The 14,315-nt window shown below is 40.4% G+C and overlaps 1 protein-coding gene across 1 annotated transcript in view; it reads left to right on the top strand.

The window, feature by feature from the left end:
* The window catches only part of LOC113019571 (NACHT, LRR and PYD domains-containing protein 12-like), a 103,800-nt gene extending 93,736 nt beyond the window's left edge, over positions 1-10,064 (top strand). Inside the window, exons 12-17 of the mRNA XM_026163334.1 lie at positions 717-860; positions 1,060-1,233; positions 1,487-1,660; positions 2,448-2,621; positions 9,269-9,315; positions 9,477-10,064. Coding sequence (XP_026019119.1) covers positions 717-860; positions 1,060-1,233; positions 1,487-1,660; positions 2,448-2,621; positions 9,269-9,315; positions 9,477-10,012 — 1,249 coding nt within the window. The 3' untranslated portion in view covers positions 10,013-10,064. The remainder of the gene's footprint in view (positions 1-716; positions 861-1,059; positions 1,234-1,486; positions 1,661-2,447; positions 2,622-9,268; positions 9,316-9,476) is intronic.
* The last annotated feature ends 4,251 nt before the right edge of the window (positions 10,065-14,315 follow it).

The following is a 14,315-nucleotide window of genomic DNA, read 5'->3' on the forward strand; positions in this document are numbered from 1 at the left end:
AGGTCTGTGAGAGCCAGAGATTTTCCTTGTTTGAGGTGACCAAATACTTATTTTCCACCCTGATTTACGAATAAATTCTTTACAAATCCTACCATGTGAATTCATGGATTTTGTTTTCACATTCTGTCTCTCACAGTTGAAGTGTACCTCTGGTGCAAATTACTGAGCTCTGTCATCATTTTAAGTGGGGGAACTTGCACAATCGGTGGCTGACTAAATACTTTTTTGCCCCACTGTATATATTGTTTAGTATTAAGCTTTGCTTGTTCCATATTCAGTTTTTCAGCAAAACGTTTTTGAGTCCATAAGAAAAGATTCATTCTTATATTTGGAGGAATAAATATATATTTCAATAACTATTAACTATTAACTATTAACGTTAGCCCGCGACTTTGTTCCAGTTTTGAATTTTGGCCCACTGTGTATTTGAGTTTGACACCCCTGATGTAGCGGTTCCGAATGACAGCAATATCAGGAAGAAGGAACACGAGAAGCTGGAGAAATGCCAAGGGCTCAGAGAAGAGCTTAGAAAGAGGTTAGAATCGTGACCACCAGTCCTGTATATACCAGTTGCTCACTATTTTCCATTTAGAGGTATAATTATGATTTGAACATTGAATGTAAAATTCATATGAACATTAAAAGTGTTTATATTTAAACACATACTTTTTTTGTTTGGTTTTCAGACTGAATGGCTGTTTCCTCTCTAAGAGAAGCTGCGAATCTCTGTCCTTAGTTCTCAGCGCCCAGTCCTCTAATCTGAGAGAGCTGGATCTGAGTAACAACAATCTGCAGGATATGGGATTGAAGCTTCTGTGTGCTCCACTGCAGAATCCACATTGCATACTGGAAACTCTCAGGTTGGTAAATTTCAATTGTTGCTGTATCTTAGTATTTTTAACATTTCTTAGTCACTGTAAACTGCCACATTTCTGTGTATAAAATAAGACAAGAATTTCATTCAGTCCTGAAACATTAAAAATGCGGTACACTATAAAGCCAATGGTTTTTTTGGTGTGTTTTTTTTTTTTTTTTGCATTTGTGTTCTTTATCTTTCAGGCTGAATATTTGTAATCTCTCAGAGAAAAGCTGTGAAGTTCTGTCCTCAGTCCTCAGTTCCCAATTCTGTAATCTGAGAGAGCTTGATCTGAGTAACAACAATCTACAGGATTCAGGAGTCAAGCTTCTGGGTGCAGCAGTGCAAAATCCACATTGTACACTGGAATCACTCAGGTCAGATCAAAGGATATTTTATTTTTTATCCAATTACACATTTAACCAATTAAGCATTTTAGTTAATAAAGGTAAATTTCATTCGTTTGTCATTGTATCTTAGTATTTCTAATGTTTTTTAGTCAAAATAAACTGCCACATTTCTGTTTTTAAAATAATAAGGCAACAATTTCAGACAAATTCAACAATTTCAAAATCTATTAACTTCTTATATCACTATCAATATAATGTCTTTGTGTTCTTTATTTTTCAGGCTGAATTCCTCTAATCTCTCAGAGAAAAGCTGCAAAGCTCTGTCCTCAGTTCTCAGCTTCCAATCCTCTAATCTGAGACAGCTGTACCTGAGCGACAACAACCTGGAGGATTCAGGAGTGAAGCTTCTTTCTGCTGCACTGCAGAGTCCACACTGTACACTGGAATCACTGTGGTCAGAGTTATGTCTTTTTCACCCGACATTATCTAAAATCTGTTTGGGGGGGTGGATTATTAGACTCACAATTGCAGTCTGTAAAGCTTTTCAAAACACTGAAAAGACTCTTGGAGTTCTTTTTTGACCAAATTATGGCCTTTAATGTGCATTTTAAAGATAAATATTGTTAAATTTTAAAACATCCCGGGTCATAATGGTGTTTAAAAACTCAACCATACACTTATTCCTTTTAGGCTCGTTTATTGTAATTCATTATTTTCAGGTTGTCAGATAAGCTCAGTTAGAAGCCCTCAGTTAATAACATATGCTGCACTGACAGTATTAAAAAGGAGCCACATAGAGAGAGCATATTTCTCCCATTTAGCTTCTCTCTTCATATGTCCTAATTTCTCATAGTTCCATATTATCCCAATGGCACACTTTACTGCTGTCTTACTTCAGCTATGAGACCCCTCCCGGTGGAACCACGTTCTACTTTGGATTAAGGAGAAAGACATGTACTTTTAAGTTTAGATATCAGAATTTTGTTTTTTCTAAAAAGTATAGTGAGGGATGAGTTAACCCTCCCTCCTCCAGTTTTGGAGGTTTTCTTCTGGTAAAAGGGAGTCCTTCCTTCCAAGTGCTGCTCAAAGGCATCTGTGCGATTGTTTGGATGGATTTTCTTCTCCACTCTTCTACACCTTCTGCACATTCAGTAGATGACAGTCATTGTATCTGAGAAGGGAAAAACAAAGACAGACCTTCAGTGAAGTGTTTTCAGATGAATTGTTTTGTGTGTCTGCAGTCTTGCAGGCTGTCTGCTTACAGAGGAAGGCTGTACTTCTCTGGCCTCAGCTCTGAGCTCCAACCCCTCCCATCTGAGAGAGCTGGACCTGAGTTACAATCATCCAGGAGACTTAGGAATGAAGCTGCTCTTGGCTGGACTGAAGGATCCAGGCTGGAGACTGGACACTCTCAGGTATGGAGAGAATGTCTGATAGAGGAGGAAGAGCTGGAAACATTCCCTGTGCCCTTATCTCACCTCCTGTTTGTTTTATCCAGGTATGACATTGTTTTCCTTTCCTCAAAACCAGTGTTGAGCAAGTTACTTTGAAAAAGTAATTAGGTATAGTTACTAAGTACTTCTTCAAAAAAGTAACTGAGGTAGTAACAGAGTTACTACATCTAATATTCTGAAAGTAACTAATTACTAGGAAAAGTAACTATTATGTTACTTTAAAAAATGTTTAACTCTCTGGGGTCCAGGGTTTAATTGGCTGTTTTTGACTTTTGATTTTACCTCTGCATATACACCTTAAAAAAACCGTTAACCTTGTTGTGTTTGGTATAATTCTTTTCAGCACCATCTCACATGTCTGAATTTACAGTCATTCTTTCATTTTGACATACTGTATTAACACAAGTGATCTAAAATCAGACAATAAACGTAAAATCGGAGTAGAAAAAAAGTTATATTTTTAACAGTAACAACCACAAACATGTTTAATGATTCATTTTCATGATTTGAAATGCAATTCTAAATTGTAAATGTTAAAAACCTATACACAAGTTTTGCAAACAACAAAGTTATATTAAGCTATTTACCTAAAAATACAAAACAATACAATACAACTTTATTTATATAGCACATTTAAAAACCAACGGTATACCAAAGTGTTTCACCAGAAAACAGCAGGTTAAAACATTAACAATATAAGATCATTAACAAAGTACTGAATATGCTAACAGGTCAATGGCACTAATTACACAAGAATAAAAGTGAATATCAAATCAAACTTGCTAAAAACACACAGGTTTGAATTAGAAGAAGATATATAGAAAGAAAATTTTTTTATTTTGTATAAAATACAGGAGTTAACTAACCGGGAAAGAAAGTTTAAATAAGTGAGTTTTTAATCGTGATTTAAATGATTGGATGGAGTCAGATGCGTGAATAGCAATGGAAGGTTGTTCCAGGGTTAGGTGCAACCAGGGCAAATGCACGGTCGCCTCTGGTCTTAAGCTGAGATCTAGGCTGTACCAAGAGCAATTGGGCTGATGAGCTGAGGGCTCTCCCACGGGTGTATGGTCCAAGAAGTTCACCAAGATAGCTAGGTGCTGTATTATTTATAATTTTGAAGGACCTGTTCGAAAGATAAGATTTAAGCCAGTTAAGGACGTCACCGCTAATGCCAACTGTATGTTCTAACCTCGTTAGTAGAATATTATAGTCCACCATATCAAGGGCTGAGGACAAGTACAAGTACAACAAGTTCAACAAGTACAAGTACCTCGGGCTGTGGGTGGACAATAAACTGGACTGGTCATGCAACACAGAGCACCTGTATAAAAAAGCCCAAAGCCGACTGTACTTCCTCAGGAGGCTGAGGTCTTTTAACATCTGCAGGAAGCTCCTGAGGATGTTTTACCAGTCAGTGGTTGCTGGAGTACTTTTCTATGCTGTGCTGTGCTGGGGGAGCAGCACAGCAAAGAAGGACTCATCCAGGCTGGAGAAACTGATCAGGAAGGCTAGCTCTGTGGTCGGCATGAAGCTGGACACTCTGGTGACAGTGGCAGAGAAAAGGACATTAAAGAAACTGATGGACATTATGAACAATGCTGGGCATCCTCTGCACACGGCCATTAACAACCAGAAGAGTCTGTTCAGTGACAGGTTGCTTCTCCCAAAGACAAGAACTAACAGACTTAAAAACTCCTTTGTCCCACACGCCATCAGACTGTTTAACTCCTCTCTGGAGGGGAGAGGGAGGGGAAACAGGAGGACAAAGGAGGGGGGAACAACTAAGCTGTAGTGCCTCTTCACCTCACTGTGCAATACCTTTTGTGCAATACTTTTGTAAATAGTCAACAGTGCAATAGACCTCAGTACTTGAAATGTGCAATTCACTTGTATTTTTATTTTTTATTCCTATTTATTCTATTTATCCCCTTCGTATATTTTATTTATATTGTCTCTGTATTTATATATATGTGTGTGTGTGTGTGTGTATATATATATATATATATATATATATATAATATTCTGTAACTCTGTAACTTCTGTCGGTGCTGTGCTTTTTTGGAAATCGAATTTCCCAGAGGAACCCACCCGAGGGATTAATAAAGTTCTATCTAATCTAATCTAATCTAAGTCCAGTAAGACTAAGACCGCAGAACGACCTGAATCGGCAGTTAGGAGAAGATCATTAAGGACTCTCAGCAGAGCTGTCTCAGTGCTATGATGTGTTTTAAAGCCAGACTGAAATTTATCACTGATGTTGTTTGCATCCAGATAGGCCTGGAGTTGCGAGAGAACTACAGCTTGCAAATGTATTCGGCCCCCTTGAACTTTTCCACATTTTGTCACATTACAGCCACAAACATGAATCAATTTTACTGGAATTCCACGTGAAAGACCAATACAAAGTGGTGTACATGTGAGAAGTGGAACGAAAATCATACATGATTCCAAACATTTTTTTACAAATAAATAACTGCCTGGGCAGGCTGGGACCACTGTATTCCCCTCCTGAGTCGCCTGACGGTTTGCCAAAATCGCTCTGAGGCAGTCCGAAAGTCTTTTTCCATGCCTCCAAACTCCTCCCACACCCAAGCCGCGTTCTGTTTGGCCTCTCACTACCTATCACTGCCTCCAATGTCATACAGGCTAGTCAAGCTCTCAGCCTGATGGTTCCACCAGTGTCCGACCTCTTATCTGCTCCTTTTCCTGACAGAGGCAGAAACAACTCCCTGCCTAGCCTTGATTATTTAATGTTATCCTACTACTGATTCCATTTATCTAGTTCGGGAAGAGTCTTTTGACCCTCAAAACACAGAGCACCAACTCGTAAAAAGCACATGTGATGTGTATAAAAGGCCCCAAAGTTCAGAGGATAATTCTTAGATCTTATGTAGGTGTTTGTATATTGTTCATTTCATATTCCACCTTCTGTTAACTGAGCTAGCCCACCGTCTGGTGACGTCATACAGTTAGTAAGGTTAGTGTCAGATGAGCGGTGGATAGGTCCAGTGGGGGGTGCACTGATTCCTGTGGGATGTGATGTGTGCGTGCATGATGAGTAAGTATTAACCTGTGTTGCATGTTTCTTTGTTGGTGTTGATACCATGATATGTCAAAGGAGCTTGCAAAGAAAAGCGTCTGGACTTCTTTAAGTTACTTGAAGACGTTTCACCTCTCATCCGAGAAGCTTCTTCAGTTCTAAGGTCAAATGGTGGAGAGTCCCAGATATAAACATAGTGGGAGTGACCCCCCACAGAGGGACAAAAGGACCCCTGATGATCCTCTAATCGCCTGAGCCAAGGTGTGAAACTGGGTGTGGGCCCCAATCAGCCAGAGTTTCGGGTGGGTTCATTGTGAAACCTGGCTCCACCTTATCATGCGAATTCCTGAGATCAGATGGCCCAGGATGTGAGTGGGCGTTAAGGCGTCTGGGAAGGGATCTCAAAACTGGATTATAGATGGCAGAGAATTGGTGTCGTAAACCCCTGCCTCTGTTCAACGATGGTCGCTCACAGTGGACATAGATGGCTTCTTTCACTCCTCTTTCAAACCATCTGTCCTCTCTGTCCAAAATGTGAACATTGGCATCCTCGAAAGAGTGTCCTTTATCCTTAAGATGCAGATGGATTGCTGAGTCTTGTCCTGTGGAGGTGGCTCTTCTATGTTGTGCCATGTGCTTGTGAAGTGGCTGTTTGGTCTCACCAATGTAGAGGTCTGGGCATTCCTCGCTGCACTGTACAGCATACACTACCATACCCACCCGAAACTCTGGCTGATTGGGGCCCACACCCAGTTTCACACCTTGTCTCAGGCGATTAGAGGATCATCAGGGGGTCCTTTTGTCCCTCTGTGGGGGGTTACTCCCACTAGGTTTATATCTGGGACTCTCCACCATTTGACCTTAGAACTGAAGAAGCTTCTCGGATGAGAGGTGAAACGTCTTCAAGTAACTTAACCCTTTACAGCCGATCGGAGCGGGCACGCTCTGTTTTGCGTAACTATTTTTAAATCCCGGTAGCACTGCAACCACGTAAGCTAGTGCAAAGTTTTTTTTGCATATGAAACCGGAGGAGTTGTACTTACATCTTATGCCATCAGCTTGTCCTAGGTCACGGTTTCCTTCCACACAAAGCTTTGCAAAAACTGCATAAAAAGCGCTTGCAGGAACAAAAACACAATATTCCAGAAACACGCTTTACCGATCCAATCAGCTGGTCATAACACTTCCTACGTTGGAATAGACGTCAGCGCGAACTTTTGCATTTTCGCCATTACCTGCCCGAAACCGGAAGGTCGGTGGTTCGATCCCAGGCTGCCTCCTGGCTGCATGCCAAATATCCTTGGGCAAGATACTAACCCCATGTTTGCCTACTGGTGGTGGTCAGAGGGCCCGGTGGCGCCAGTGTCCGGCAGCCTCGCCTCTGTCAGTGCGCCCCAGGGCAGCTGTGGCTACAATGTAGCTTGCCATCACCAGTGTGTGAATGTGTGTGTGAATGGCTGAATGTAGTGTAAAGCGCTTTGGGGTCCTTAGGGACTAGAAAAGCGCTATACAAATGCAGGCCATTTACCATTTACAATTTAGAAGCTAATGTAGTTTATAGTTGCAATGGTATAGGCTATGCATGCGATGCGTGAATTCACCCTAATTTTACACACGAATTGATGTCAGATAGTTTATCCTGGTTTAGCTTTAGTTTGCCACATGTATGGTCCTTAATGTTTCTAACTTCATGCCTCTATTATCAGAGCTTCCCTGTATGGTATATGTGGTGCTCGTGATTCCTTAATCTATGTTACAGAGTTTATAGCAGACAATTTGTTATGAGGACCGCTAAATGCAGATCGTAGTTTGACCGGAAGTATCGTGTTCTCATTTGAACTTCACAATTAGAGCATTACGGTGGTTTATAATGGGGAAGCCTTGATTTTGTACAACTACCGGAAGTAGTTCATGTGTACTGACGGTAACTTAACCTCGCACTATTGTCGTTTAGTTGGCACAGTGTAAGCAGTAGCTCTCCAGAGTCAATTATTCTGTGTTTCTCCTTTCTTCATCCATTCATTGATCTCATAGTCTCCTGCTTCTTTTTGCATTGTTTTCATGTCATCTTCTGTTAATGATGGTAGTGAATCTTCTGCCAGACCAACCATTTGTCCTTGATATCATCCTGCCTCGTTTGCTGCCAGGTCTGCAGTCTTCCTTTTGATGTCCTTTGCATTTCATCACTACCTCATCTCTGGGCAGCAATACAGCTTGTATTTGTTCTTCCAGTGGTTCTTCACTGGAGTATTGGTTGTAGTCAGAAAACTCTGTCTCACCCACTGTGGTCCATTCACATGAATTGCTCCATTTCCATATGCTGAGTCTGTATAGATGTTCACTCTTTTTCCTTTAGAGAGTTGTAGCGCTTTGGTGAAAGCCACAATCTCTGCCACCTGAGCTAAGGCTGGCTGTGTTGGTGTCCACAGACCACAGCCAATGGTTTTGTATGCTGTTGATCCTGTGGTACTCCTGAGTATCCTACTATGGTGAAAGTACTTGTTGACAATTGCTTTAAAATGTTTATTGTTGAAATTGCTGCTCTACTATCAGCCATTAAGCGCATCTTCTCACCATTGATATTGGAGGTCACCATTGGCACAGTCATAGGTGTTGTAATTAGACCTGCATAAACTCCAGGGCCCCGTCAATATGGGTTTTGGTTCAGATTCCCAGGGACCACTTTCCCATTCAGACTGGGGCATCTGTCTGTAGTTTGGTACTCTCTCATCTGTGATATGCCGCCTATCCAGGCACCTGAACACCAAATGAACATAAGACCACCTACATGGAGTGAAGTAGAGAAGGTAGTGAAGCGGGCAAGAGCAGCATCGGCCCCAGGACCTAATGGCATTTCATATAGGCTCTATAAAAACACCCCACGAGTCCTCAAATACCTGTGGAAGCTGATGAAGGTAGCATGGCAGAAAGTAGTGATTCCAAAGGCTCGGCGAAGAGCAGGAGGTATTCTGATCCCTAAGGAGAAGAACTCCTCATCTATCAGCCAGTTTCTCCAGATCAGCCTGCTGACCGTAGAGAGAAAGATCTTCTTCAGTGTCCTGGCCCAAAGACTATCTACTTTCCTGCATATAAATGTCTGGAGCATGCCAGCGTCATCTGGCACCAGATTCAAACTGCTAAGAAAGAACGAAGAGACCTTCGTGTGGTCTTTTTAGACCTTGCCAACGCCTTTGGGTCAGTTCCGCATGAGATCTTGTGGATGGCCTTCAACTATTTCAGCGTACCAAACCACATCACAGGACTGGTCAAGACCTACTTCCAGGATTTACAGTTTTGTGTGACAGCTGAGAACACCACCTCAGCCTGGCAGCACCTGAGAAGTGGAGTTATGGCAGGCTGCACGATGCACTAACTCAGGCTCCTTCCCCACCAGAGAGGTGACATTCCAATAGCTCGTCTCAGTAGCCAGGGATTGGTCTGCCATGTTCTCCCCCCCTGGTCGTCACTGTTCCTTTATCAGTGTCTAACAGTCTGTGTATGAGAGCCATGTAATGTCCATGTGTGTATGCTGACTGTGCTGGTCTGACCCCCCTTCTCTTTTCAGGGTGGAGCCTGCTGGAGTCCAATGGTTGAGACCAGGTCTAAGGAAGTGTAAGTGTGTTTTTAATGGGAATCATGAAAACAAAGCAGCACACATTCAATCATCTTCATCATTCACATCTCTGATGTCAGGAGTCATCATCAAAGTGTCAATCAATGAACAGATGATGGATCAATAACTGCAGCTGGATTGTGTTTGTTCTCTCCATCAGATTCCTGTCAACTCACAATTGACACAAACACAGTTCACACAAACCTCCAACTGTCTGACAACAACAGGAAGGTGACACATGTGAAGGAGGTTCAGTCATATCCTGATCATCCAGACAGATTTGATGTTTGTTATCAGCTGCTGTGTAGAAATGGTCTGACTGGTCGCTGTTACTGGGAGGTCGAGTGGAAAGGATGCATTTATATATCAGTGAGTTACAGAAGAATCAGAAGGAAAGGAGGCAGTTACGACTGTGGGTTTGGACGGAATGATCAGTCCTGGAGTCTGTACTGCTCTGATGATGGTCCTCAGTCTGTCTGGCACAATAACAGAGAAACGTCCATCTCCTCGTCCTCCTCCTCCTCTGTCTCTAACAGTGTAGCAGTGTATGTGGACTGTCCTGCTGGCACTCTGTCCTTCTACAGAGTCTCCTCTGACACTCTGATCCACCTCCACACCTTCAACACCACATTCACTGAAACTCTTTATCCTGGATTTTGGTCCTTGTTTCCTGGTTGCTCAGTATTTTTGTGCTGAGTTGAGTGTAAAGAGTGTCTCCTTTTAGAGAAACACTCTGACTGTTGAACAGATAGTTCAGTCTGTACATGTCTCTCTTTCACTCAGAAACACGTTTTCAGATTCATGGATTCAGTCAGTTGATGTTTGAAACTCTTCTAAATGATTCCTTGTAAACTGCTTCCTCTTCAGTCCTTTAAAGATGGAAGCTCCCGTTATTCCAGGATCCACCTGTTGTTTTTCTGTCTTTTTCCACCCAAAGCTTCACAGTGAATCTCAGTATGTTGTGTTTCTCTGAAGCTCAGTTCACAACCAGCTCCTCTGCATTTTCAACAAATCTGAGCTCATTAAAATAAATCCAAATGTTTGATTTCTCTTTCCTTCTTCTTTTTTTTTTTTTTTTTTTTTTTCCCTGTTGGGGTTTTGGATATAAAATTTTTATTCGTTATCAAGAATAGCATAAAACATAACAGCCAAACAGAAAAGAAAAGAAAGAAAAAGGAAAAAGAAAGAAAAGAGAAAAAAAAATTTACACATCCACACACACACAAAAAAAATATTTTCACTCAATTACCCACAGATATAGAAAGAGAAAAAGATAAACTCCAAGAATGAGTTGTCCTTTACACTTACTTCCTATTTAATTGAGAACATCTTAATCGCAACCACCCCCCCTCAACAGTTGGGACAAATCATTTGGCGAATAAGAAAGCAAAGGGGACCAAACATTGAGAAAGAGACCCTCATTTCCTCCTAAAATAGCAGCAGTTCTTTCGTGAGGAATAACTTTAAATAATTCTCTGTACCACAACGTCACAGAGGGAGGTTTATCCTTAACCCAATTAATGAGAATACATTTCCTAGCTACCAGCAGTAGTTTGTCACATAATTTGCGCTGCAAGTGATTCAATGTTACTTCTTTTGAGGGTAGGCCAAGAAGAAAATACCCAGGGTCCCTTTGAATCAGGTTGTTAAAAATATTACTTAGTTCTTGAGAAATGAAGCTCCAAAATCTTTTGATTAATTTACATTCCCAAAAGTAATGAAAAAAAGTGCCAGTTTCTTTTTGACATTTACTACAAAAATGGGAAATATGAGGTGCAATCTTATGCAAGACATTAGGAGTTATATAAAGGCGATGAATGATTTTGTATTGGGTTTCTCGCAAGTGGTTACAAGTAAAAGTGGAACTACTCATATTAATGGCTCCTTTCCACTCCTCTTCGGTGTATTGATTATTAAGATCTCTCTCCCATTTATAAATGGCGCTCAGTGTGTTGCTACTAAGAGTATATAGGAGAGAGTAAAAAGCTGGGATAAAATGAGTTCTGTCTTTTCGCTTAATAAGAAATGTCTCAATATCATCATATATAACTATTTCTGAAGACTGTGAAATTCTAGAATGAACGAAGTTACGAACCTGGAGAAAGCCAAAAAAATGGTCTCTAGGGATATTAAAATTTGACTGCAATTGCTCAAAGTTCATCAGAATGTTGTTTTGATACAAATCGCCAATTACCCTTAATCCCTTTTTGTGCCACTTATCGAACATGCTACAAGACATTCCTGGAACAAAATCGTTGTTTCTCACTAGAGGAGTCAAGAATGAAGTGCAATCTTCTCTACCCAACCTTTTACGCATTTCCCCCCAGACCCATATTGTATTATAAATGATTGGGTTGTTCTTAATCCCCATTTTTAATATTGTTTTTTTGTCACAGACAGCTAAGCTCCAAAGGGAATAAGGTAAAGTGGACCAAGAGTCTAGTTGAGAGTTAGAATTTAGATAAGCATGTAGCCACTCCCATAAGACACGGCTATGACATGCCCAATTATAAAAAAATTAAATTTGGTCGGCCTAAGCCTCCCCTATCTATAGGCAGTTGTAGAGTTCCAATCCTTAATCTAGGTTTCTTGCCACGCCAGATAAATTTTGAAAAGGCTTTTTCTATATCACAAGAAACTTTCTGAGTGATCAATAAAGGTAGCATTTGTGGGGGATATAATAAACGCGGGAGAATGCTCATTTTAATTAAGTTCACACGCCCCATAAGAGAAAGCGGCAGTTTTTGCCATCTATCTAAATCTTTTTTGATTTTTATTATAACTGGTGATAAGTTCAGTTTCCATAAATCTTTAAGAACTGGTGGAATGTTTAGCCCAAGGTATGTAAAGCCGCTGGGGGACCATTGAAAGGGATTAGAGAAATCTGGCAAGGAGTTAATCTGATCACCCAGTGGCATAACTTCTGATTTCCCAAAATTAATTCTGTAACCAGAGAATGAGCTGAACTCATGTATGGTAGACATAATAGCTGGTATTGATTGTTCTGGTTTTGATAAGAACAGCAGAATATCGTCAGCGTACAATGCTATCTTATGATTTGTTCCACCCACTGTTATACCATGCACATCTTGGTGCTGGCGAATAGCCTCAGCTAGAGGTTCAAGTGCTAATGCAAAGAGGAGAGGGGACAGGGGACAGCCTTGCCTCGTACCTCTTTGCAATGGAAACGCTGATGATTGTATACCATTAGTTATGACACAAGCTTTTGGAAGTTTGTAGATACTTTTAATCCATGCAATAAAACCCTCGCCTAAGCCAAATCTCTCTAATACACTAAATACATATGTCCACTCGATTCTGTCAAATGCCTTTTCGGCATCTAAAGATATAACATAGGCTTTATGATTTGTCTGATTCAAGTATTGTATAATATTTAATAGTAGATGAGAAACGGTTTTGGATAAAGCCTGTTTGATCAGGGTTTATGAGCAGTGGGAGAATGCCCTCAAGCCTCCTTACTAATAACTTGGAGAGTAATTTAGCATCGACATTAATGAGACTGATCGGTCTGTATGATTCACACCTATCTGTAGATTTATTTTTCTTTAGAATTAACAAAATATTAGCCTGTCTGAGTGTTGGGGGCAACTGTTCATTCTTAAAAGAGTCTAAAAACAGAAATGTCAGGAGTTTTCCTGTAATGCAACTCAGGTCAGAATAAATGACACTCAGACAGGTTTGCAGGTTTAACGGGTGAGAGCTCAAACAGAGACTCACACTCCGCAGCAGTTGCCACCCTTTATTTATACTCAAGCATGTTTGCGTCACAGTCACATGCAGGAAGAGATAACATATAACGATAGAGACTTGCGTCACAGACACATGAGTGGAAGAGATAACATACAACGATCACAGACACATGAGTGGAAGAGATAACATACAACGATAGAGACTTCGTGCTGAGCTTGCACAGTGTAACTTCTCTAGTACAAAGAGCAAACACATCTAGAGAACCTCAAATGAAATGTACTTCTATACATAAACATAATAAAATCTTTTAACAATATCAGTCAATGGTCCTGCAAGAAGGTGACTTAGTTTTTTATAAAACTCTGGGCAGAAACCATCAGGCCCTGGTGCTTTTCCTCCTTTAAGGGAGTTAATAGCAAGTCGCACTTCCTCCTCTGTCACAGGGTTATTTAACTCTTTCCTGTGACTTTCTGATAACGATGCAACAGGCACCTTCTCTAGAAATTCCCGCATCTTCCCATCTGTATTACTACACTCTGATGAGTATAAGTGTATATAAAACTGCTTCATAATTCGATTAATATCCATTGTTTCATAATGATTTCTCTTTCTTAATGGGATGTTTCCAAACTCTCCACATGCTCTTACTGTTTCACTCATTGTTGGAAGCTCATCATTTGAAAATGTTTAAGCCATATAAGCGGGAAATATTGGCTTAATAGTGTTGAATGCAGTTCTAAGCAGAATCTGATTGTATCATAATGCATGTGGCTTATCTAATAAACAGCAAAGGTCTTGTGTTTTTCAGATATTTTCAACAGTAATATTTTGCAGTCTGTTGGTAACAGCTTTGTTTGAATGTTTTTAGAAATGTGTAAACATTCCTATAAAACATTGATTATGTTCTGTATCGCAGTGTTTGGGTAAAGAGTTTGTCCACTGTGCTGAATCCATGAGCTCAATAATGAACATCTGCTTTTATGAAGCATTTCTTTTCTTTGTGTTTGTCATCTTTGATGTTAAATAAACTTGGTTGCTTTCTCACAGTGTTGTGTTCATATGTCACACAAATATTGCACAGACTATTTTTTATTGTATTTTTTATATGGCTGTTTTGTTTTTATTTTTTTTTTAACTGTAATCTTGTCAGTGAGCTTCTGACAGTCTGTCCTGATATGTGTTGTGGTGAAGTGACTAAAGTATGGTGGTGGTGTGTTGACAGTGTAACAGCACCACTGGCATGGCGTGAGAGTCCAGCTTCAGCCTATGTTTATGTTGGACACTAAGA

Source organism: Astatotilapia calliptera, chromosome 3, assembly GCF_900246225.1.
Source record: "Astatotilapia calliptera chromosome 3, fAstCal1.2, whole genome shotgun sequence".
Taxonomy (NCBI): Eukaryota; Metazoa; Chordata; class Actinopteri; order Cichliformes; family Cichlidae; genus Astatotilapia; species Astatotilapia calliptera.